Source organism: Trachemys scripta, chromosome 1, assembly GCF_013100865.1.
Source record: "Trachemys scripta elegans isolate TJP31775 chromosome 1, CAS_Tse_1.0, whole genome shotgun sequence".
Taxonomy (NCBI): Eukaryota; Metazoa; Chordata; order Testudines; family Emydidae; genus Trachemys; species Trachemys scripta.
The window spans coordinates 7,203,717-7,231,048 of record NC_048298.1 but is presented as its reverse complement, the minus strand read 5'-3'; the positions used below and the strand labels follow the sequence as shown (position 1 = coordinate 7,231,048).

At 40.7% G+C, this 27,332-nt stretch overlaps 1 protein-coding gene across 2 annotated transcripts in view; it reads left to right on the top strand.

Annotated features, from left to right (window-relative positions):
- EXOC4 (exocyst complex component 4) overlaps positions 1 to 27,332 on the top strand; it is a 610,394-nt gene that overhangs the window by 26,869 nt on the left and 556,193 nt on the right. For both annotated transcript variants that reach the window (XM_034764261.1, XM_034764251.1), the window contains one exon: positions 3,154 to 3,348. In XM_034764261.1, coding sequence (XP_034620152.1) covers positions 3,154 to 3,348 — 195 coding nt within the window. The remainder of the gene's footprint in view (positions 1 to 3,153; positions 3,349 to 27,332) is intronic.

Genomic DNA, 27,332 nt, shown 5'->3' with positions numbered 1-27,332 from the left:
GAGGAGGAATATGGTGTTCCTTAAAATACATCTTCAGGTGTTCACTCTATCATCTTTCATATCTCTCGTCCTGCCTACCGATGCTAACCTCAAAAATGCTGCTATCTGCTTCTTAAATTAATAGGGAAAAATGAAAAACTTCTCAAGTCAAAGCCGCTCTCTGGATCACTCGTCTGTTTTGTGCTCGGACAAGGACATCAAGTTTCAAACATTTCATTCATTTCCGTAGACTGTTTGGCCTTTCTTAAAGTGGCCATCATTTTGTACAAGGCATCAACACTGCCACTAAGGCTAAGATGATACTGTCTAGTTTAAGGGCTTGTCTACACTACCCACTGGATTGGCGGGCAACAATCGATCCAGCGGGGTCGATTTACTGCGTCTCGTATAGACGCAATAAATCAACCATTGAGCTCTCTCCTGTCGACTCCGGTACTCCACCAGAATGTGGAGCGCAAGCGGAGTCGACGGGAGAGTGTCAGCTGTCGACTTACTGCAATGAAGACACCGCGGTAAGTAGATCTAAGTACGTCAACTTCAGCTACGCTATTCACGTTGCTGAAGTTGTGTATGTTAGATCGACCCCGCGCGGTAGTGTAGACAAGCCCTAGGATACGCAACAGGGCCTGTGCCCAACAAGTGCTGTGTATGGCATTCAGTTTTTCTCTGCTGTTATGGAGCACAAAATTGTTGAGGTTTTCCCAGTGTCTGAAGATATTTGAAGGAGAGTCTGTTGGGTCTTGTGCCATCTGGAACCTTATCTTTAAAGCGGGGCTTTAATGTGTACACTTCAGAGCATGGTGCTGTTGTATGTTAATTGACTCTATTAGCTGTTGTCTTTCTTTTGGTCCATCTATATGTTTCAGGAAGTCTCATCACTTCATCCAAAGGAGGCTAGAAGGGAAAAAGGTGCAGCTGAAGCATTGTTGTAGGGCCTTAAAGACTCTGTTACTTGAAAATAAATCTCTGCATTTGTAATTCAGTGACGTTAGAGTTCTGCCTAAGAAAGGCTTGAGCCCTAAATATTCATAGTTTATCACTGAAACCAGATAACTGGCGTAAATGCTGTGTGTGAAGTGGTGGTTAATTGCTTACTGATTTTAAGGCCCTTAAATGATTATCCATTTATGGCATGCAAGCAAAATTGGGTTGTACTGACCTTATCCCAGGAACGTAGGAAAGTTGGCAGACTTGAAAACAGGGTGAGATTAGTAGTTCTGGCCTGGGACTAAAGTGTAGAGATGTTCCTGATTCCTGTCAATAGGAATGTGATAGAAAAGCAAGAACTTCTTTGACAATCTGGAAGAGATGGCTTGAGATTTTAAAACAAAGCGAATGGCAGGCATTGCACTGTTTTTTCTGCGTGTTATAGTGTCATGATGTGTAATGTAGATGCTGAGCTGAATTTTATCCTACTTACAATCCATTTTGACATTCTTTCAGACATCTCGTTAGATAAACTCCATCTCTTGCTAACAAATCTGGTGTCACTTGATGTGACCAGGGTCTCAGGGGGGGCCATGCTGAGATTGCTCAATCAGAGCAAACTGCAAAGAATGGGGCAGACAATCCCCAAAATTGCAGGTTATTTCTAATACTTAGATTTACCAATCCAGCAACAAAACAGCTTCTACAATACCTTACTGATTACTCAGAAGCCAGAAATACAGTTCCCTTAAAGCAACCCAGCATTGTGCTCCCACCCAGACCGCCACATCAAAGACGATGAGGATACTGAAAATCTTGTTCATCATATAAAAAGTTCTATCAATCCCAAAAGTTTGGACACATTACCCTCCAACTTAATGAATACTTCAGATCTTACCCAATTGGCGTAAGAGAGAGTCCGTATTGGTTAAAAGATCATTATATACCTACAGATACGAATAAAGTTCTTAGGGCAGTTCATGGGAGAGATGGTGAGCTTCAGAGTTGCAAAAAGTTCTTTCAGAATTAGTTCCATGGGTTATAGTTCAATGTCCAATATCAGGGTGACCCAGTCTGGAGCTGGGGACCTCAGTCTTGCGACTCAAACTTCCCCTGATGAAGCTTAAGTAGATCTGAGATAACAGGCCCAAGACACAAGAGGTCTTTTTATAGATCCCCGGCAGCCTCTTGACAGCAGGCATTCCTTGGGTACAGCATTGTGGCTTTGAAGTAGAATAACCTATTTCCTATGTATACACAGGTAACTAGTTGCATTCATCAGCATAAGGTAATTATCCATTAAGCAGTTCATAGACAGTTTACTACAAACTTCAAAGAGAAATATAGACAACGAAATTATTACACTCTAGTTTCATCTAAATGTTAATATTCCCTTTTGATCTCTGAATCAATGGATATAGTAAGTGACAGGAACCGTCTGTTTACATGGTTAACATCTAACAAGATATAAGTAAACACATACAATCCATATTAACTCTAATTCTCTAACAGTACAGGTTCACATTTCAAACCTCAAGTCTATGGCTATGTTAGCTATTTATAAGAAATAGTCCTAATTACCATCTGTATACTTTTCTAATATGTCTTTAAAGATTGAATTTGGGTCATTTAGCCTGCTAGTTGCTTAACCCTTTCTGGTTTAATGTCACACCTGAGCTACTGAGTTAACAGAGATCCTCCTTTATAGTCCACTTTCATAAAATGAAGAAACAACTGGAAAAGAGGAGGAGGGAGAGATGCCACAAGAATTTAATAGGCAGACAGAAAATGTTTACAGAGGAACAAAATAGTAGCTATTTATTTACTTACACTAAACAATTGGCTTCCTGTTTCATGCCTAAATGCTGAATAAATGTTGGAAACAGCTGCAAGTAACTCTTTAGTCCTGGTGTTAAGATGAACATGTGTAGAATCCCATTAAGGCTATTCCAGTAAAGCATACACTAATAGCACAAGACTTGAATTAAGCCTCAGCACCTAGTTTCACTTCATTTCCCCTATGGTTGCTGTCATTATTTAGGGTGATTATATGATTCCCCTGTGCTACAGAGGAATAATAGGCTGGTTTTAAAAAAAATGTGGATTTGATTATTGCCATTTGAAACTCCTGTTAAAATGAGTGAGTTAGGGGAAGTGCTGACCATATGGCAGGCTCCAAGAGAGAGGGCATTAGACTGACCTCATCTTCAACATGTTGCCTTGTAGGTGAAGGAAAATCTCCTGTCCTGCAAGATGCTGCTGCACTGCAAACGGGATGAGCTGCGCAAGTTGTGGATAGAAGGAATTGAGCACAAGCATGTCCTGAATTTGCTGGATGAGATTGAGAACATCAAGCAAGTGCCCCAAAAGCTGGAACAGTGCATGGCCAGCAAGCACTACCTCAATGCAACTGACATGCTGGTAAGATGTGATACCTAACATTGATGGTCACCTGTACATTAGAGTCAGCTAATTCAGCTCTCTAGGTAAATAGATCTTTCTCTGTGTGCCCCCTGCTTGCTCTTCTCCTGCACTATTATTCTCTTTTACCCTGTTCTGTCACTTACGCTGTGCTTGATCTTCAGCCTGTCAACCTCTTTGGCTTCGTTGCTTCCGTCAGCCTTTTCTGAAGTGGTCTCTGGGTCGCTAATCTCCCTTCCTCCCCTTGTCTTTTGTCTATGGTTTTTTGAAGCCACCTTCTTCTTTGCACTTCATTGATTCCTTTCCTTTCTTCTGTGTCTGTGCCCCTTGCCATGCTGGGTTTCCTACTGCATTCATGACCTTGGTTCTTATTCTCACTGGTGACTTCCTCCGCTGTACGATCCTTCTCTGAGCTCCATCTATTTCCTTTCCCTTACATCTTCTCCCTCACTGCTCTTGTGCTATCACCCTGGCCATCTCTCCTCTACCTTTCACTCTTCTAGAACCATAAGACTGGAAGGGACCTCAAGAGGTCATCTAGTTCAGTCCCCTGCTCTCCTGGCAGGACTAAGTATTATCTAGGCCATTCATGACAGATGTTTGTCGAATCTGCTCTTAAAAATCTCCAATGATGGAGATTCCACAACCTCCCAAGGCAATTTATTCCAGTGCTTAACCACCCTGACAGCAAATTTTTCCTAATGTCCAACCTAAATCTCCCTTGCTGTAATTTAAGCCCATTGGTTCTTGTCCTATCATCAGAGGTTAAGAACAATTTTTCTCCCTCCTCCTTGTAACAACCTTTTATGTACTTGAAAACTGTTATCATGTCTCCTCTCAGTTTTCTCTTCTCTCCTCTGTCTTCTCTTCTCCAGACTAATTCTTCTTTCCAGACTAATCCTCTTCTTGTAACTACCTTTTCAGTCATCTGCCTCCACCTCCTTCTCTGCTGAGATTTCGCCAGCTTTTTTAGAAAAAAAGAAAATTGAATCTTGCCAGCAAGAATTTGCCTCCTCCCTCTCCCATTTCCCTTTCTCCAACTGGCAGGCCTCTGCTTTCTCATTCATCACAGAGGAGGAGAGGCTTCTTGCTTCACAACTCAACTCTCTCTTCTACTGTTTCCCTCTAATTCCTCTATCTGTGCCCTTGTTCCCATTTCTTCCCACCTCCTGTAATTCTCTGCTCTTTCTCCATCCCTTTTATTTAAGTGCTCTTTCTCCTGGGGCTCATTTTCATCTGCTTTAAGCACACCTTTCATCCTTAGTCATGAGGAAGCCTCCCTTCACCCACACCCGCTCCTCCAATTACTGTCCTATTTCTCTCCCTTCCTGTTTCCAAAAACCTAGGGCATGGTGCCTAGACTTCATGACCAATCTAGATTCCACCCCCTACCAAAACTACTCTTTCTTTACCAATGACACTAGTAATCTTCTGCAAGGGGTGGGAGTTTTCTCTGTTCATATTGTTCTTGATTCCTCCACAGAATTATGTTGTTTCTTGAAATCTTCTCCTTCACTTCCCTTCTTTAATATCATCGTCAACTCGGTTATCCTTCCTGTCTCCCAGTATCACAACCTTAGTGTTACCTTTGACTCTTCTCTTTCCCACCTTGTAATCCATCACTTCTCAAATTCCTGTTGCTTCTTCCTCTTCAGTATTGCCTGTCCTTTCTTCACTTTTCCCCACTGCCAAAACTCACTCTTGAATTCATTTTTTCTAGTTCTTCTTCTCTGTACTATCCAAAAAGTGGCTGGCTAAAGTTGTCTTCATTTCTCACCTCTCAAAAAATCTCTTTTCAGGCTTCCTGTTACTCTTGGCCTCAAACTCAAGCTCCTCATGTTGGTCTTTAATGACATACATAATTCTTCCCCTGGGTACTACTCCATATTGTACAACTCCATCCCTTCCTTCCTTTCTGACTCATTACACTCCTTCCAATCCTCTCGTGGCTGGTTTTCTTCAACTTGTTGCACTCTTGCCTTTGTGCTTCCTTTCATGCCACCCTTTACATCTTGTCTGCCAGTCACCTGTCTCTGTCCTCCCTCCTTAAAAAGCTTTTCTTCCTGGAACCCTTTTTCAGCCTTGTTCTCCTCCTTCTTTCCCTTATTTGAACTATTGTCCTGTCTCTTGTCTGCCTTATTGTAAGTTGTTTGGGGCAGGTCATGAATCTGTTTTGTAAAGCACTATGGACATTTCTGGTACTATATAAAATATTAAGTCAAGCCTGTTATAATTCTTGGAAGGTATTAATAGAGCCACAACTAGAAGAGCAGGGATGGCTAGGATTTACTTAGATTTTGAGGTATTTTTTGTCCAAGTCCTTGATGGAGGAAATACGTTATCTGGGGTGAGACGTATTCTCTTGTATTCAACAAAAACTGGTTAAGAAAGTGGAATAAATAGGCAATGCTCAGTGAAGAAAGAGTTAATGGTTGATACCCTGTGGTTTAATATTAGGACAGTTTAAACTCATTATTGTTAACCTGTTTTTTTCCCCCCCTTTTCTGTTTTGACCTAGTTAAACCTGTTAAAGAGCTAGTTTGTTGGTCTTTAAAGAATGGTTGCACAGAGGACCATACCCTGACTTTGTGAGAGTGGTGTTCTTCCGGAGAAGAATAGTCCCATTTCCAGCCTGTGCCGAGTTCTGATTCTATTGCTATAGGAAATGAATAAGTAATGCTTTGTCTTCCAAGTGCTTTGCAAATATTGACTAATCCTTTGACTCCTCCGTTAGTTAGCGTCACCCCAGTTTCATAGATGGGAAACAAAGGTACACATAGCTGAGACTTGCACAAGGTCGTAAGGGAAGTGAGTGTTAGTGCCTGCTCTTTGTGCTCAGGCTGCTAGACAGTACCATGTTGGTTCTTCGGCTAGGGTTATCTGTTGTGATTCATCAAGGTACGTTGCTGTAAGGGGTTACCATTTAGCTTTTAAACCAAGAAATGCAGGGAAAGCTACAATAAAAACTGTATTCACGTATTAATACTTTCATCAGTACTTTTCAATTCCCATTTCAAGACAAGTGCAGCTATAATATGTAAATACAATAACTTATCTGCATCCTGACTGTTTTAACAGACAAAAATTGGTGAGGGCTCATTGGCTTTTGCCATCTTCTTTTAATTCTTCCTGTTTGTCAATGTGATGTTATAATCATGTGCTGGCTGCAGGATAATACCTTTCTCTCTTTATATGATCTGAATATTGTATAAAATAATTATTAAACTGTCAGGGATGCAGAATGTTTATAGATGTGCTTGTCCTTTTGTTTCCCTCCTCAAGGTAAACACCTGCTGTTGGTTTATAAAAAGCCTAAAGTGATCTGACAAGGCGCTTGTATCCCTTGCATTGAAATTGGAGCGCTGATTAATATTGTTGCCTGTAGCTTTGTGATATGTACAGTCTAAATTAGACCTTTGCAGCCTTTGTGTTGGGTTGATGCAAGCACATTAATGGCATAATTTCTGGTTGCTGCATCACATTTCTGCAGTCTGTTCTTTGTATTCCACTCACATTAATTGAAGTAATTTTGCCACTGAAGCGTGTTTCAAACCCTGCATTTAAATTGAAATTTTAATTCCCTTATTGTTTGGAAAAGATGGCTGAAGATGGCTTGTTACAGGTTTCATTATCACTCAAAACACTCCAGCTGCTGGTTCTAATGTACAATGACTGATTAATTCTGGAAAGAATTATTAATATAAAAATGGCAGCTTTTTCCCAATAGTATGAGCAAGATGCAAAGGTATTTTATGACAGCTCATGTTTGTATGAAGTTAAACTTCTTCTTTTTTTTTTTTTTTTTTTTTTTTTAAAGAAGTGGATGTTTTATTCAACTGTTTACATCAGTCTAAAATTGCACAGTTGAGCTCTGAACATCAATTAGGCAACTTCTATGATATAGCATCTCCCAAAAATTCATTGCAGAATTGCAGTTAAATATTGTTTGCTGAGTCAGAGAGGAGAATTTGGGGGCTCTGTACTAATTGTTAGTCTCATATTCCACAAGTAAAATAACTTGTTTCAAACCTCCTTCTGAGTGTGAAGCTTTGAATACGTTTTTTTTTTTTAAAGTGCTAAACATGCACAGCTCCCATTGAAGTCCCATTTGAGGTCCTTAATTATTTTGGTCTCCTTTTTATGTGCACATTTTTAGGAATCAATAGCTGTATAATTGGAGAAAGGATACATATATTAAGTATAAATAATCATTACTAGCAGCACCATTTACTCTTTGGTAGTAATTGGGCTTATGTTCACTAGTGATTGACATAATATATAGCATCAAGCGGAGTGCCCCAAGGGTCGGTCCTGGGGCTGGTTTTGTTCAATACCTTCATTAATGATCTGGAGGATGGCGTGGACTGCACCCTCAGCAAGTTTGCGAAGACACTAAACTGGGAGGAGTGGTAGATATGCTGGAGGGTAGGGATAGGATACAGAGGGAGCTAGACAAATTAGAGGATTGGGCCAAAAGAAACCTGATGAGGTTCAACAAGGACAAGTGCAGAGTCCTGCACTTAGGATGAAAGAATCCCATGCACTGCTACAGACTAGGGACCGAGTGGTTAGGCAGCAGTTCTGCAGAAAAGGACCTAGGGGTTACAGTGGACGAGAAGCTAGATATGAGTCAACAGTGTGCCCTTGTTGCTAAGAAGGCTAATGGCATTTTGGGTTGCATAAGTAGGGGCATTGCCAGCAGATTGAGGGACGTGATCATTCCCCTCTATTTGGCATTGGTGAGGCCTCATCTGGAGTTTTGTGTCCAATTTTGCGCCCCACGCTACAAGAAGGATGTGGAAAAATTGGAAAGAGTCCAGCAGAGAGCAGCAGAAATTATTAGGAGTCTGGAGCACATGATTTATGAGGAGAGGCTGAGGGAACTGGGATTGTTTAGTCTGCAGAAGAAAAGAATGAGGGGGGATTTGATAGCTGCTTTCAGCTACCTGAAAGGGGGTTCCAAAGAGGATGGATCTAGACTGTTCTCAGTGGTAGCAGATGACAGAACAAGGAGTAATGGTCTCAAGTTGCAGTGGAGGAGGTTTAGGTTGGATATTAGGAAGAACCTTTTCACTAGGAGGGTGGTGAAGCACTGGAATGGGTTACCTAGGGAGGTGTTGGAATCTCCTTCCTTAGAGGTTTTTAAGGTCAGGTTTCATGAAGTCTTGGCTGGGATGATTTAGTTGGGGATTGGTCCTGCTTTGAGCAGGGGGTTGGACTAGATGACCTCCTGAGGTCCCTTCCAACCCTGATATTCTATGATTCTAAGAATATTCACTTGAGGAGGTCTGATATTCTTCACATAGTATATTGTGGACTGATACCGAGGAGGGTGGGAGAAAACACTGGGACGAGCCAGGTATTAGGAGGAGTAGAAAGGCACTCACTTGAACAGTGAGCCTGGAGGGAAAGGCTGTGATGCTAACTGACAAGGTGACTGCAACAAAGAGCCCGGGTGATGCGGTGTGAAAGTGAGAGACAGAGGACTGGGACAGGAACAGTCTGGAGAGAACAACACAGTAAAAGAGGCAGTTAGAGGCAAAAAAGCATTGCTTAAAAATTGCAATTCAAATCCTACTGAGGAAAATAGGAGTATAATTTATGGCAAATCAAGTGTAAAAGTCAAGTAAGTCTGTGGAACTCATTGCCAGGGGATGTTGTCAAGGCCAAAACTATAACAAGGTTCAAAAAAGATTTAGAAAAGTTCAGTGAGGACAGCTCCATCAATGGCTACTAGTCAAGATGCTCAGGGATGCAACCCCATGCTCTGGGTGTCCCTAAACCTCTGACTGCTGGAAGCTAGGACTGGATGATGGGCTGGACCACTGAACAGTTGCCCTGCTCTGTTAATTCCCTCTGAAGCACCTGGCATTGGCCACTGTCAGAAAACAAGATAGACATAGTACAGCTCATCCTCTTCTAGTGCTGGTCCATATAGAGGATGACAGCCTACTGTTGCTATCCGTTATTCTGTTAGCTCAAGTGGCAGAGGTCTGTGCGGTGGCTCTAAATGTTCCAGCCCTGCTGATGTGATGTCAATGTGATGCCACATGATGGAATTTGTTTTTCAGTTTGTTTAAACCTAAGAAATTACACACTAAAGAAGAAGAAACAGTATGTGATCGTGTAACTAAAGACTGTATCAATGTTAAAGCCACAAGGGGACCAAACTAAGGATGCACAGGCAACCTTGAGTCTGGCATTTCCTAACTTCTTAGTGCCTGACTTTGCAGCCTTCCTATCCTTTTTACAGATTTTTTTGTGTTAAATATAATTAATATAAAAGTTACCTATATAAATATACTTACACACTCTCACTTCCCCCAGCTCTAGAACACAGCTACCGCTATGGTGGAATGTACCAGCTGTTTAACAAAGCACACTAATGTTACATAATTAGGCTAGCAGCGAGAATGGATTTCTTTTCACATCCTGCTTTACTGTGAATACTGTAAACCACACCAGTGTGCTTCCTGGGAGTTTGTTTTATTATTCTATCTCCTTATATGGCCTCCATCACCAGTGTCTCAGTGCCTCACGATCATAAATTAATTTATCTTTATAGCACCCTAGGGAAAGTAGGGAAAACTATTTATCTCTGCTTTTCAGGTGAGACACAGAGAGGCTAAGTGACTTGCCCCAAGTCACAAAGAGAGTCTGCGGCAGAGTGGGGAACTGGACTCGGATCTTCTAGGTCTCTGAGTGCCTAAACCATGAGACCCTCTTTTCTATCTATTCTGTGGAAATTTTACCCGAGGAGATAAAAATTGTGGGTGGGGTAGAGATTAGATTTTTCTCCCCATCGCATTGGGTCAGGGAGTTTGCCAACCCTCTTAGCTTTTTTATGTTTTTTCCTTCAAATATTAAGTGCTCCTGTTTAGGTTTCCTTGTGCCAGCGAGAGAAGTACGTAGCTCTCCTTTTCTGCATTCTACGGTGAATAATAGCATCCAAGATTTCCCTTGAGAGCTGGACCTACTACTTGAAGCCAGGTCGCATTGTTGCCAACTTCAGTTTAGTCTCTAGGACTGAGCTTGTGAAGATTACTGTTTGTTATTGCATTCGATTAACAGCATTCAGCCTAAGATCATTTGTTCAGAATAGGAGCGTAGATTGCAGTTAAATTAGGTAGTTTTCGGTTGCGCTGATGCATGTTGAGTTCGTCTGCCTCCATATTGTGTGATCTCTGAATCCTAGCTCTCTAGAATCTGTTCTATCTTTTTGCGTAATTTATTATTTATTTATTGAGCATGTCGCTTTGCTTAGTGCTGTGCAACACAACCGCTACCCTGAGGCGCTTACAAGCTAAACTAGACAAAGCAGCTCTGATACCCAGAACGCTGCGCAAATCAGAGTCTTTGTGGTGGTGTTATAGATTGCAGTCCAGCACTGAGGCTTTGAGGCCGAAGTAAATTTTTAAAGTGGGACTTGGCTGATGAGAAGTTCCTGGGAAATGGGAGACTTGTTCATAGACACATGAAAGAAAGTGCAGAGATGAGTGTAAGGACAATGAAATAATCAGTCATGACACAGGTTTGGGATGGAGGAACAGGAGGTATAGGAAGAAGGGATATAGAGGGGAGAAGGGAGGAATGAAGGGTTGCAGAAGCTTGTATGTGAGTTCAAGTTCCTCATCCTTGACGTGGAAGGTGATGGGGAGACAGTCAAGTGTTTTAAATAATTGAGATGTTTTCCTGGGGAAAAGAGGAGAAAATTGTTCTGCTATTTTTCCACTTCCAGGGTGGAGGTGCACTAAATGATTGCCATTTAACCATCTCCTACCTTTCCCTGCATCTCACATTAGTAGCATACACTGGCAGTTAGGGTGGGAAGTAGAAGTCTTATCAGGAGGGATGAGCTGGAGGGCTGATGAGAAGCGCAGTCAGGAAAGTAACAAATGGATTGTATTTTCTAAATGGACAACCAAATTAATATGGGACAGTCTCCACTATTCACCAAACTTTTGGTGAATCTATTCACCAAAATTTGGGTTATTGCTGATAATGTATTCTATGTATCATATGACTTTTAAAAAACTAACTTTGTATTTGTGGATAATCTAACACTATACCCAGTTGTATAGACACTCTTTTCCAACCTATGTATTATATAATTTTTTTTAACATTAGCTTTAATAATATTTTAAAATCTGTTCCAAGGTAATGTTGGATATCTGTAATCCTAGATGGAAATTGAAGCAAGTATGTAGCATCGTCCTGCCAGTATGTGGTTGCCCTGAGCAAAAGCTCAGGTTACTTGTAAACTGTCAATCTAGAAATCCTTTATAGTAAACAAACATTTGTTGGCATTAATATTGTACATAATTAAAATTTGAAAAAAAATTGAACTCATTTGTTACTATTTATATACTTTGCTCACTATCTGCATTTCTCTCATCTTGGGCAATGAAAATCGGTAAGGGCAGTTTTTCATTGTTTTCATCAGTTTTGCTTTCTGCATCTTCCTGCTGCAGTGTTTTGCTTTCAAACACTTCAGCAGAATGTGTTTGTTTAAAACAAATGTTTTCATTGGAGTTTAAAAAAAGTAGTCTGTTGGTCCTAGCATTTATAGAGGCATATTTTTACAAAATTTAGAGTTTGGGCTATATTTAAATGTTGTCCCCTTTAAATAACTCAAAGAATAGTACTTCCAACATTTTTTGGGGGAGGCCGTTCCATGTTCTAACACATCTTCCATTGGGAAGTTGCCTTGATTAAATAGCCAGAAATCTGTTTAAAAAAGGAAAATGTGAAATTTACGTTCCTGTGGATTTTGGTGGACACGTTGCTGTAAGCATTAAGACAAACAAGCAAACAAAATCCCTCCTGACTCTGTTAAAACAACTCATTCATAATCATTTTACTCATCGGCATAGCTGATAATTTCTGTCATTGGTGATAACTGTAGGATTTGACTGGGGAGAGAAAAGAAACAGGTCCTTTATTTTTATTGTAGCTAAAGTTTGGTGAGAGCATGTTCTAGTGATTAGCACATGAGTATGAGAGTAATGAGTTCTTATTCTTATTTATTATGTTGTATTACCATAGTTTCGAAGAGCTCTAGTGATGAAATAGAACCTCACTGGGCTAGGTGGTGTAAAAACACAGAACAAAAAGACAGTCCCCGCCCAAGGAGCTTATCGTTGAAGTATAATTCTAGCCCTGGCTCTGCTGCTGGTTTACCAGGCAAGGCACTTAAAATGCTGTGCCTCAGTTCCCCTATATGCTAAATGGGTATATTATTCTAAGATGTTTGTATTATTTGTTTACCTCAAAGTGGCATGATAAGACTTCGTTTATTAGGTTTATTAATTTCCTTATAGAAGCCATTTGTGCTAAGTAGTAAGTGTTAGAACTGAGCTGGAAAGAGGTTCTGTTTTTGTATTGTTTCTCTTGAATTCAATTTTCTGATCCTGGTTCAGTTTTTTTTTTTTTAATTTGCTATGATAGATTTAAAGATATTTGAAAGTAGAAATTCATAAGTGGAGTGTTTCTTTCCCTTTGTAATATCTTATCATTTCTTCCCTTAATGTACTATCAATAACTTCATCTCATTCCTTTTATCTTGTGAATTCCATTATCTGAGGGAGTCTGTTGCATTAAACTGTTAGTGCCTAATATTTGCCTCATTTGCATTGACACATGCTTGACCTCAGCCCCTCCACTCTTAGTTAATGCACCAACAAGCACTGATATCTCTCTGGAGTATTATCATTTGGTTGTTAGCTCAACTAATAACAACCATTCATTTAAGCTGATGAAAGTTTATTAAATAAAAAACACACAGTAATGAAGGTGGAATGGAGGTAGCTAGCATCCTGTTTTTACTGGTGAGAGTTTGCTGAGTCTATACGAAAGCTACTGGATTTTCTATGGAAATGGGGACACCAGTCCAGTTGTGATCAATTATTTGGTTTAGAAACGAGCGTTTTTGAACACTTAATTTGATCTCCACTGATTACAATGTAGACGCAGTAATAAAAATTTAGACCGGGGTCAGCAACCTTTCAGAAGTGGTGTGCCGAGTCTTCATTTATTCACTCTAATTTAAGGTTTTGCGTGCCGGTAATACATTTTAACGTTTTTAGAAGGTCTCTTTCTATAAGTCTATAATATAGAACTAAACTATTGTTTTATGTAAAGTAAATAAGGTTTTTAAAATGATTAGGAAGCTTTATTTAAAATTAAATTAAAATGCAGAGGCCCCCGGACCGGTGGCCAGGACCCGGGTAGTGTGAGTGCCACTGAAAATCAGCTCGTGTGTCACCTTTGGCACACGTGCCATAGGTTGCCTACCCCTGATTTAGACTTTTGCTTGAGATAATCAGCCCTGTCTGTCTAATGATACATCCCCTCTTGGATGTGCCATCCAAATAGCTTTGTGGTTTACATTTCCATCCTTTCACACATGGGATTCATACCATAGCTTAGAGGTCTTTGAGCAAGAAACTTTGGTTTAATAAGGAAAAATGTAGTGATGGCTTGCCTTTCAATTGATCAAGAAAAAAAAAGTTAAATTTCTAGCCAGCACCATCCATTATATAATTGAATGAAAATCCTTTATTTTGCAAATGGAATCTTTGGTAGTTTTTTATTAAGCTGACTTATCAAGGCTGTTTTGCAACATTATTAGCCACTTAAATTTTTCTTATAATGCAGCAGTAGTAATGTTTTTTGCAGTAATCACTGCTTCTTCAATTATTTCTCTTTAATTCTGAATCTCATAGTTCTGTGCCTAGTAAATTATGGAACACGTATTGAGAGAGAAATCACTCAAGATCTAGAGGATAGTGGAAAAACATAAAGCATACATCTTGCCAAATAAACTTGATTGCATATTAAAAATAGAGCTGCAGAGTCAGTGGATGAAGGGAAAGGAGATATACTATTATCTACACCTCTACCCCGATATAACGCAACCCGATATAACACGAATTTGGATATAATGCAGTAAAGCAGTGTTCTGGGGGGGCTGGGCTGGGCTGCGCACTCTGGCGGATCAAAGCAAGTTCGATATAACGCAGTTTCACCTATAATACGATAAGATTTTTTTGCCTCCTGAGGACAGCGTTATATCGGGATAGAGGTATATTTGTTTTACCATAGTACATAGGAGCCGCAGTCATGGACCTGGACCCTGTTGTGCGAGGCGCTGTACAAACACAGAACAGAAAGATGGTCCCTGCTCCAAAGAGCTTGCATGAGGGACAGCATGGAAAAAAGCACCAAGGTGTTTGTTTGAAAACGTGGTAAGTGGGTGATAGAGGCTGGCATTATTGGCCCATTGGAGGTGAGAGTCAATATTTCAATACTGAATGAGAGATGATTGGTAGGATATGCCATGAAGGGCCTTGAGAGTGAAGACAGGCAGCTTGTGTTTGATGCAGTAGAGAAGGGGGGACCCAAGTATAATATATTTGTATTTTAGTAAAACATTTAATACAACTGGATGAATTTGGCCTAGTGTGACTCCACTGAAATCAATCCAGTTACCAGTGGATAAGCTTGGCACAACGTTGCATGAAATCTTGCCCTCAAAAAGGCTTGGATAGAAACACTGTCACATAGAATGCCAGGGTTATGCTAAACTGCCGATAAACAAAGGTTTATGTAAAATGTTCCCATTTGGGGAGGAAGCTGTGGTTACCTCTGGAGATTGGTGTTAATTCTTGTCTCACAGAATATCTTCATTTACTATAAATGGCACGTTGGTGGAATTTGCAAGCAATACTAAATTGAAAGGAGTTGAAAATGCCATTGACAACAGAGAAACAGGACAAAGAAGGAGCTACAGAGATTAGAAACATAGGCTGAAAATATCAGGGAATCAACTTGGAAAACGGCAAGCTGAGAGAGATGGGGAAAAAATAATTCTTTGTAATGCAATAATAACACGAGGTCCTGCATATGATAGCCGCCCCATTGTGCTAGTTACTGTACAGACAGGTAGGAGACCATCTCTGTTCCGAAGACCTTACATTCTACAAAGTACGCTCAAACTCTGTTTAGTGACAGTTAAGGTTGAATCAAGACTTAAGGTTGAATCAAATGGCTGCGCAGTAGCCTATTAAGCGCTGCGCAGGTGCTCAGGGCTGCGGCGGGGAGCGATGCCTCTCCCCCAGGCCCGGACCTGCCANTCATATGACTTTTAAAAAACCAACTTTGTATTTGTGGATAATCTAACACTATACCCAGTTGTATAGACACTCTTTTCCACCTATGTATTATATAATTTTTTTTAACATTAGCTTTAATAACATTTTAAAATCTGTTCCAAGGTAATGTTGGATATCTGTAATCCTAGATGGAAATTGAAGCAAAATGTAGCATCGTCCTGCCAGTATGTGGTTGCCCTGAGCAAAAGCTCAGGTTAGTTGTAAACTGTCAATCTAGAAATCCTTTATAGTAAACAAACATTTGTTGGCATTAATATTGTACATAATTAAAATTTGAAAAAAATTGAACACATTTGTTACTATTTATATACTTTGTTCACTATCTGCATTTCTCTCATCTCGGGCAATGAAAATCGGTAAGGGCAGTTTTTCATTGTTTTCATCAGTTTTGCTTTCTGCATCTTCCTGCTGCAGTGTTTTGCTTTCAAACACTTCAGCAGAATGTGTTTGTTTAAAACAAATGTTTTCATTGGAGTTTTAAAAAAAATAGTCTGTTGGTCCTAGCATTTATAGAGGCATATTTTTACAAAATTTAGAGTTTGGGCTATATTTAAATGTTGTCCCCTTCAAATAACTCAAAGAATAGTACTTCCAACATTTTTTTGGGGGAGGCCGTTCCATGTTCTAACACATCTTCCATTGGGAAGTTGCCTTGATTAAATAGCCAGAAATCGGTTTAAAAAAGGAAAATGTGAAATTTACGTTTCTGTGGATTTTGGTGGACACGTTGCTGTAAGCATTAAGACAAACAAGCAAACAAAATCCCTCCTGACTCTGTTAAAACAACTCATTCATAATCATTTTACTCATCGGCATAGCTGATAATTTCTGTCATTGGTGATAACTGTAGGATTTGACTGGGGAGAGAAAAGAAACAGGTCCTTTATTTTTATTGTAGCTAAAGTTTGGTGAGAGCATGTTCTAGTGATTAGCACATGAGTATGAGAGTAATGAGTTCTTATTCTTATTTATTATGTTGTATTACCATAGTTTCGAAGAGCTCTAGTGATGAAATAGAACCTCACTGGGCTAGGTGGTGTAAAAACACAGAACAAAAAGACAGTCCCCGCCCAAGGAGCTTATCGTTGAAGTATAATTCTAGCCCTGGCTCTGCTGCTGGTTTACCAGGCAAGGCACTTAAAATGCTGTGCCTCAGTTCCCCTATATGCTAAATGGGTATATTATTCTAAGATGTTTGTATTATTTGTTTACCTCAAAGTGGCATGATAAGACTTCGTTTATTAGGTTTATTAATTTCCTTATAGAAGCCATTTGTGCTAAGTAGTAAGTGTTAGAACTGAGCTGGAAAGAGGTTCTGTTTTTGTATTGTTTCTCTTGAATTCAATTTTCTGATCCTGGTTCTTTTTTTTTTTTTTTTTTAATTTGCTATGATAGATTTAAAGATATTTGAAAGTAGAAATTCATAAGTGGAGTGTTTCTTTCCCTTTGTAACATCTTATCATTTCTTCCCTTAATGTACTATCAATAACTTCATCTCATTCCTTTTATCCTGTGAATTCCATTATCTGAGGGAGTCTGTTGCATTAAACTGTTAGTGCCTAATATTTGCCTCATTTGCATTGACACATGCTTGACCTCAGCCCCTCCACTCTTAGTTAATGCACCAACAAGCACTGATATCTCTCTGGAGTATTATCATTTGGTTGTTAGCTCAACTAATAACAACCATTCATTTAAGCTGATGAAAGTTTATTAAATAAAAAACACACAGTAATGAAGGTGGAATGGAGGTAGCTAGCATCCTGTTTTTACTGGTGAGAGTTTGCTGAGTCTATATGAAAGCTACTGGATTTTCTATGGAAATGGGGACACCAGTCCAGTTGTGATCAATTATTTGGTTTAGAAACGAGCGTTTCTGAACACTTAATTTGATCTCCACTGATTACAATGTAGACACAGTAATAAAAATTTAGACCAAGGGTCAGCAACCTTTCAGAAGTGGTGTGCCGAGTCTTCATTTATTCACTCTAATTTAAGGTTTTGCGTGCCGGTAACGTTTTTAGAAGGTCTCTTTCTATAAGTCTATAATATATAACTAAACTATTGTTTTATGTAAAGTAAATAAGGTTTTTAAAATGTTTAAGAAGCTTTATTTANCGTGTGCCAAAGGTTGCCTACCCCTGATTTAGACTTTTGCTTGAGATAATCAGCCCTGTCTGTCTAATGATACATCCCCTCTTGGATGTGCCATCCAAATATCTTTGTGGTTTACATTTCCATCCTTTCACACATGGGATTCATACCATAGCTTAGAGGTCTTTGAGCAAGAAACTTTGGTTTAATAAGGAAAAATGTAGTGATGGCTTGCCTTTCAATTGATCAAGAAAAAAAAAGTTAAATTTCTAGCCAGCACCATCCATTATATAATTGAATGAAAATCCTTTATTTTGCAAATGGAATCTTTGGTAGTTTTTTATTAAGCTGACTTATCAAGGCTGTTTTGCAACATTATTAGCCACTTAAATTTTTCTTATAATGCAGCAGTAGTAATGTTTTTTGCAGTAATCACTGCTTCTTCAATTATTTCTCTTTAATTCTGAATCTCATAGTTCTGTGCCTAGTAAATTATGGAACACGTATTGAGAGAGAAATCACTCAAGATCTAGAGGATAGTGGAAAAACATAAAGCATACATCTTGCCAAATAAACTTGATTGCATATTAAAAATAGAGCTGCAGAGTCAGTGGATGAAGGGAAAGGAGATATACTATTATCTACACCTCTACCCCGATATAACGCAACCCGATATAACACGAATTTGGATATAATGCAGTAAAGCAGTGTTCTGGGGGGGGCTGGGCTGGGCTGCGCACTCTGGCGGATCAAAGCAAGTTCGATATAACGCAGTTTCACCTATAATACGATAAGATTTTTTTGCCTCCTGAGGACAGCGTTATATCGGGATAGAGGTATATTTGTTTTACCATAGTACATAGGAGCCGCAGTCATGGACCTGGACCCTGTTGTGCGAGGCGCTGTACAAACACAGAACAGAAAGATGGTCCCTGCTCCAAAGAGCTTGCATGAGGGACAGCATGGAAAAAAGCACCAAGGTGTTTGTTTGAAAACGTGGTAAGTGGGTGATAGAGGCTGGCATTATTGGCCCATTGGAGGTGAGAGTCAATATTTCAATACTGAATGAGAGATGATTGGTAGGATATGCCATGAAGGGCCTTGAGAGTGAAGACAGGCAGCTTGTGTTTGATGCAGTAGAGAAGGGGGGACCCAAGTATAATATATTTGTATTTTAGTAAAACATTTAATACAACTGGATGAATTTGGCCTAGTGTGACTCCACTGAAATCAATCCAGTTACCAGTGGATAAACTTGGCACAACGTTGCATGAAATCTTGCCCTCAAAAAGGCTTGGATAGAAACACTGTCGCATAGAACGCCAGGGTTAGGCTAAACTGCCCATAAACAAAGGTTTATGTAAAATGTTCCCATTTGGGGAGGAAGCTGTGGTTACCTCTGGAGATTGGTGTTAATTCTTGTCTCACAGAATATCTTCATTTACTATAAATGGCACGTTGGTGGAATTTGCAAGCAATACTAAATTGAAAGGAGTTGAAAATGCCATTGACAACAGAGAAACAGGACAAAGAAGGAGCTACAGAGATTAGAAACATAGGCTGAAAATATCAGGGAATCAACTTGGAAAACGGCAAGCTGAGAGAGATGGGGAAAAAATAATTCTTTGTAATGCAATAATAACACGAGGTCCTGCATATGATAGCCGCCCCATTGTGCTAGTTACTGTACAGACAGGTAGGAGACCATCTCTGTTTCGAAGACCTTACATTCTACAAAGTACGCTCAAACTCTGTTTAGTGATAGTTAAGGTTGAATCAAAACTTAAGTTCCCTCTAAGCTGCATGGCTGCGCAGCAGCCTATTAAGGGCTGCACAGGTGCTCAGGGCTGCGGCGGGGAGCGATGCCTCTCCCCCAGGCCTGGACCTGCCATGGCAGGGAGAGGCGCCTCTCCCCCAGCCCGTCCCATCTGGGACACTACCGGGTTTATAATGGCACCAGGCCCGCGCTCGACAAGGGCCCCGCCGGCCTGGCGCGGCGCTCCACTTCACTTGCGCTGTGGCCCAACAGCCGCAGCACTGGCTCCTCTCATTTCTGGCCCCTCCTCTGCGCTCCTCTAGGCCCACCGGCCCAGGGCTTTCTCCCCTCCGCCTACTCGCTCCTCTCAATCGGCCAGCTGAGGGCTTCTCTCTCCGCCCCTGCCCTCCGTCACCAGCAGGCAACAGCTGCCGGCCAGTGACTGTGAGGGGTGGTGTGTGGAAAGGAGCCCACAGTCACTGCTGCTCTGCTGGGCTGCTGGTGAGGAATGGTCTGCCGCTTTGGGCTCCCCTGGGGAGCCCGAAGCCGTGGACCATCACTGGTGGCCCAGACTATAGACGGACCTGCTGTGGCCACAGGAGAGGCGACCTTCCCCCGGCCCCAACCCAGCCCCAGCCCGGACCTGTCGTGGCCAGGCGAGAGGCACCCCAACTCAGCTCCACTCCAAACCCCTCGGCCCCACCCCTGCCACATGAATTTTGTTATGTGCAGCAATATGGAGGTGATGTGTGACACATTACCTCCATATTGCTGCACATAAAATTCATTCCGCGCATGCGTGCGAAAAATTAGAGGGAATGCTAATCAGGACACAGCCCATCAAATGTAAACCAGAAAAGCATGGGAATAATAAATTAAGAAAAAAGTCTTACATTCCTTGCTGCTTTCACAGTGCCTACAACAGTGTTGGCAGCACGCTCCATAAGGCTTTCGTGTCCACCTCCAACAGACTCTGAAAATCATTATGCATCCCCCCCCTTCCTGAAACTGGTACTCCAGTGCAAAACATTAGTATTACATTTAGACCCTCTTGTATCAATAGATCGGTACATCTGACTGTCACACACTCCCTGTGTTTGGGAAATTATTCTTCATTAATGTTGTGGAGGTTGCCATTAAGATTTTATGCTAGAGTACAAGTGAACAGGGAGGTAGTAGTTCCACAGAGCAGGAAAGCAGTGGTTTCTGTCTCTGGGAATCAGCATCTTGGTTCTTCCAGTCCCAGTCACTTCATGACAGAAAGGCATTGCTGAATCGGAAGGAGTTAGTAGGAACTAAAATGATCTGGGGGGCTGGTAGGATTCAGGAAAGATTTGAAAGAGCTAAATTTGTCTAGCTGGGGAAAGAGACCACTTATGAGGGACACAGACCTTAAAATGTTTGTAAAATTAAGGTGGAAAAGAAGTTAGTGTAAGACATGGGGGGGGGGGGCATTCCCATACAAGTGCTAACAGGCAAATGCGAAAGGGAAAATTTAAGTTGAATATTAAGCAGAATAACCTGCTGGCGAGATCTTAATAGTCTCCCAAGGGAAGTGGCGATAGTACCATCATTTAGGACATTTTAAAACTAGAAGTATTATAACAACAAAAACAGTCCTGCGTTAGCAGGGAGATTGACTGTGTTGTCTACTAGTTCTCTTTGATCTCTAATTTCTCTGATACTATGAAACTGGTAGGCCCTATAACCAAAGGGTTGACTCACCCTTTACTTCTCAGGAGGTAGAACAATGGAGTGTAATGGTCTTTTTAGATGACTCTTTAAAAACTGAGCTGCCCACCTTCCTCATTTTTCTTAACCACTATGCACCTTCCTTCCCACTGTTGTGTGGTGTGATTGATCATTGCCTGTCTCTGCAGGGGTGGCTGCATTTCAGTGGTGCTATCTGAATATAAAGCTCTCTGGAAGCCTTTGGTAAAAGGTGCTGTATAAATGCAAAGTGTTATTTACTCGTTGATTTGCGCAGCATGTTAGTAATCTATCTACCTTGTTTCCCTTTTTCATCAAACTTCTGTTCTAACATTGTCTGCTTCAATCAGGATGAAGGTATTTCATTCTCCATTCTCCTGCATGCCTGAACATTGCCTCCTGTTGTAGGTTAATGTTCCAATTATTTCAGTCTTTAGTCTTGATTCGTTCCTTACCCTTTTTGTTTGTGTGTGGCAATTCCTATTAGTTTTTCTCTCAGGATGACTTTAGCCATTTATGAAATATTCCCCTAGGTAAGATCTTCATTAGCACTGAATCTTTTATAACTTTTCATTTCTTGCTCTTAACTTTTTAATGTTACAGGGTCAGTTTTGAACCTTTGGAAAAATTTCTTTTGAGACTAGCATGTAATACATTTCTGGTCTTTCTCATCCCACCAAGAATGACCCACCTATGGGCTGTGTGTGGGGTGTTTGCTGATTTTCACCTCATAGGATAAGAAATAGGCCACAAAATCCCACAGGAGTGAGTGAAGGAGAAGGATGCTTGTTTCCTTTTGCTTTAACTGCTACCCTCTTCTGTGTCTGTCCCAACCCTGAGCGGCACCTAATTTCTCCTCTCTTTTGCTTCCCCACCTCCCACAGTGTTCCTTTCTGTGGTAAAATCTGTTCCATTTCAGAGCTGATCGCAGTAGGGATAGATGAAGCAACAGCCAGGTGCACATCAGTGAATTTTACTAGCCTCAACCTCCCTGACCTCAGCCCATCCTCTGCTCAGCATCATGCCATGTCTCTAATCCCGCAATTCCATTTCAGTGAATTTTACTCACAACATGTAGTTTTTGGGTCCCCCCGCCAGGTAGGAGAAACTTGAGAATCACTTATCTGGTATGGGGCTACTCACACCCTTAAAGTTATTGCACATGCTTATGTGCTTTGCTGAATCAGAGTCCTAATCACTAAGCCACTCTCCATATTTTTCCTTTTTTGTCTGATCACAAAAATTTCAGCAGTAAGAGACTATCTGTGCCCATCCACCTTCTCTTGCTGATAGTGGCAAACATTATAGGTCAGACCCCCCACTGTTGTAAGTCAGGTCTAAATTGACTTCAGTGGAGCTGTGCCAATTTGGATCTGGCCACACACATTTAAACCGTCTCTTAGTCATTTTACTTTCCTGTCTTCCATGAAATTGAATTTCTTGTTTGTTTGTTTTTTAAATCAATTCTCTCCCTTTTAAATGTCAGCATTGTCTTTATTCATACAACTGGGCAGTTAAAACCTTCTAGGTTGTTGATATTTATTTGCCATGTTGTCCAGAAAGTTCAGCTGTCTTTTTCTTTTGTCATGTATTATTGTGTGTGGCTTTTTTTTTCTCTTGTGAGCTATCACACTTTTATGCTTTCCATTATCTTTCCAATATCCCTTTCCTCCATATTTTCTCATCCGGCAATTGCTTTTGTGTTCATGTACCAAGGGGCCTCTGAACTGTGAATAGACTTGTGTCCCAAATATAAACTCAGTGTTCATTCCCTACTCCCATTCTTACCATCCATTATTTGTATTTCTTCTTGCCCAAAGAAGCATCTAAGGAACAGTCCCCAAGCCCAAATTCTTATAAACCACCAGGGACTAGGACCTCTCTGTTCATCCATCATGTAAGATGGAAGACTAATATTTTGTTCCTTATAGCAGTGGTTTTCAAACTTTTTAGGCTGAGTACCCTTTTCCAAATAATGTAGTCTACTGTTTGTCAGAAGCTGGGAATGGCCGACAGGGGATGGTTCACTTGATGATTACCTGTTCTGTTCATTCAGTCTGGGGCACCTGGCGTTGGCCACTGTCGGAAGACGGGATACTGGGATAAATGGACCTTTGGTCTGACCTCGTATGGCCGTTCTTATGTTCTACTGCTATGTTCTATGTTCTTCCATCTGAAATAAGCAGAGGTGATGCATGGGGGGGACGGGACGCAGGGTCACGTGCCCCCCCCACAGATTTCTGCCTTCCATTTAGCAACAGCTTCTAGAGGGGGGGACGTGGAGGGACATTTGTGGGGGCAAAATGGTGATGCCAGGCAGCTTGGGCCAGCTTTGTATGGCGGGGCTTGGGGAGCAAGTGCCACCTCCACCCCCGACTCATCTCAGTGGGCCACGGAGCTTATCTGGGTGGAGGGGGCACAGCCAAAAATTGTAACTCAAAGGGGGAGCTCAGCTCAAAGTTTGAATTTTTCCGCCATTACAGGGTTTTTCTCGCATAACCCCAGACAAGAGCTTGCATACCCCAGTTTGAAAACCACTGCTTTATAATATTTCTCCTCCCGAACTCTCATCTCTTAACTCTGTTCACAAGTGTGAAATTTTCTGAGAAATGTGTTTTCTTTAGAGAACATTGAAAGGTAGATTTAGAGCTTAGAAAACTTAGATTAAAATGAAATGTTGGGGAAAAAAATGGTTCATGTTTTCCAGCCATATTGTTAGTGCTCCCATTTCCTTTGATGAAGAGCAGTATGTAAGGACTAAGTATTAATAGTATCCTTAATTTGGGATTTGAGTCATGTGGTGATAGGGAGGAGGTTAGAAAAAACAAAGCTTGAGGGGAGGGGAATCTGTCTGTTCTTTACTGACACTAGAGCTGGAAGAAAGTAAGTCCTGTCGTCTTACAGAACAGCTATGCTGTTCCTAAATGGAAACAATCCCATGACATCACGCTCTCATGGCTTCACTTCTCCTGAATTGAGAGCTGAATTCCTTGGCTCATTCATGGGATAAATTTAGTACTCCACAAAAGCACACTATTTTTGCCATTGGCAATATGAATGCAGAATTTTGAATAAGGGATTTTACAGGGTACTTAGAAGATTTGATAAGTCTTTCAAAATGCTTTTATAATCTGGTTGCTTTTGTAATGCCAATATTTACTCAGTGACCACAATTGTATCCTATTCTAAGTGTACGGGTATACAGTGGAGGTGGTGTGTCTCAGAGACTACTTTTTGTTAACTATCGATGGCTACTGGTTTTTATTGCTATTTCATAAAGCACCTATCTGAAAGGATACTAAAGTCCTTTTATTTATCTACATAATATAGACACATTCCTTCACCCTCCTCTGAAAACCAGATACCTATGAGATGGGACATGGCAACACACAGAAAAGCTACACCAATCTTTTAAGAGAGGAAATGAAGAATAACAACCAATTCTGAAATCGCAGAGGCAATTTAGATCTGTACACTCTGAGTTTGAAGTTGATCACTGAACTTGCTAGGAATAACGCTTCCTCTCTGCCCCCATTTTCTTTAAAGACTGTTTTTGGCCAAGACATCAGTTTTATGTTTCCTCTGAAAGAAGTCTGTAATACGTTACTTCTCCTGAATTAAAAAAAAAATCCCAAACTCTCACACATTTAACACTGGAAACTTTAGAACAAAAATTGAAGTGCTATTTAGATTGTAAATACTTGGCGGGCAGAGATAAAAGCATAACAGTGGCCATACTGGCTCAAACCAATGGTCTATCTAGCCCAGTATCCTGTCTTTTGACAGTGGCTAATTCCAGGTGCTTCAGAGGGAACGAACAGCACAGGCAATGATTGAGTGATCCAGCTCCTATTGTCCAGTCCCAGCTTCTGGTAGTGAAAGGTTTAGGGACACCCAGAGCATGGTGTTGCATCCCTGACCATCGTGGCTAATAGCCATTGGTGGACTTGTCTTCCATGAAATTATCCAATTCTTTTTTTAACCCAATTATACTTTTGGCTTTCACAGCCTTACATGGCAATGAGTTCTACCGGTTGGTTGTGCAGTGTGTGAAGAAGTACTTTCTTTTGTTTCTTTTAAATCTGCTGCCTATTAATTTCATCGGGTGACCCCTAGTTCTTGTGTTATGTGAAGAGGTAAATAAGACTTCCTTATTCACTTTCGCCACATTGTTCGTGATTTTATATGTCTCTATCATATCCTGCCTTAGTCTTCTCTTTTCCAGGCTGAGAAGTCCCATTCTTTTTAATCTCTCCTTATATGGAAGCTGTTCTATACCATTAACCATTTTTGTTGCTCTTCTCTGTACCTTTTCCAATTCTAATCTGTCTTTTTTGAGAAGACATGACCAGAACTGCACAAAGTATTCAAGGTGTGGGTGTACCGTGGATTTATATAGTGGCATTATGGTATTTTCTGTCTTATTATCTATCCCTTTCCTGTACATTGAGCTGATGTTTTGAGAGAACTATCCACAATGACTCCAAGATCTCTTTCTGGAGTGGTAATAGCTAATTCAGATTGCATCATTTTGTATGCATAGTTGGGATTATGTTTTCTAATGTGCATTACTTTTACATTTATCAAAATCTGCCATTTTGTTGCCCAGTCACCCATTTTTGTGAGATCCCTTTGTAACTCTTCACAGTCTGCTTTGGACTTTACTATCTTGAATAATTTTATATCATCTTCAGATTTTGTCCCCTCGCTGTTTATCCCTTTTTCCAGATCATTTATGAATCATCTGGTCCTACTACAGATTCTGGGGGAACACCACTACTTGCCTCTCTCCATTCTGAAAACTGATAATCTATTCCTACTCTTTGTTTCCCATCTTTTAACCAGCTACTGATCCATGAGAGAACCATCATTCTTATCCCATGACTTCTTGGTTTGCTTAAGAGCCTTTGGTGAGGGATCTTGTCAAAGGCTTTCTGAAAGTCCAAATACACTATATCCACTGGATCACACTTGTCCACATGTTTGTTGATCCCCCCCTCAAGGAATTCTAAGAGATTGGTGAGGTCTGATTTCCCTTTACAAAAGCCATGTTGACTCTTTTTTCCAGCAAATCGTGTTCATCTGTGTGCCGGATAATTCTGAAAGATAGTCTCTATGTTCTGTGTTTGTACAGCACATAGCACAAGCTAGGGAGTGGAGAGCCCTCTATTATCACACAATTGTTCCCCACTCAGATATATGTAGGTTAAGCAAGTCACCCCATAACCTTCTCTTTATGAAGCTAAATAGATTGAGACCCTCGAGTCTCTCACTATAAAGACGTGTTTTCCAATTCTTTAATTATTCTCATGGCCCTTCTCTGAATCTCTCCAACATATCAATGTCCTTCTTGAGTTATGGACACCAGAACTGGACACTGTAGTTCAGTAGCAGTTGGACCAATGCCAAATACAGAGGTAATAGAACCTCTCTACTACTCAACATTCCCTGTTTACACATCCAAGGATTACATTATCACAGGATTGCCCTGGGAGCTCAATTTCAGCTTATTATCCATCACGCCCCCCTTGTCTTTTTCAGAGTTACTGCTTCCCATGATAGTCCCCCATTCTGTAAGTGTGGCCTACATTCTTTGTTCCTACATGTATGACTTCACATTTGGCCATATTAAAATGCCTTTATGTGTGCCCAGATCACCTGGATTGCCTGGTATCAGGGACCTGACCGCTTCATTATTTACCATGCCCCCAATCTTTGTGTCCTCTGCAAACTTTATTAATAATGATTTTGTTTTCTTCCAGGTCATTGGTAAGATTATTAAATAGCATAGGGCCAAAAACCAATAGCGGAGGGTCCCCACTAGGGAAAAAAAGTCTGCTTGATTGATACCCCATTTATAATTATATTTTGAGAACTATTAGTTAGCCACTTTTTAATCAGTTTAATACAGGGGTAGGCAACTAATGGCACGCGGGCCAAAGGCGGCATGCGAGCTGATTTTCAGTGGCACTCACACTGCCCGGGTCCTGGCCACCGGTCCTGGGGGCTCTGCATTTTAATTTAATTTTAAATGAAGCTTCTTAAACATTTAAAATACTTTATTTACTTTACATACAACAATAGTTTAGTTATATATTATAGACTTATAGAAAGAGACCTTCTAAAAACGTTAAAATGTATTACTGGCATGCTAAACCTTAAATTAGAGTGAATAAATGAAGACTCGGCACGCCACTTCTGAAAGGTTGCCGCCCCCTGGTTTAATGTGTTCTGTATTGATTTTGCATTGG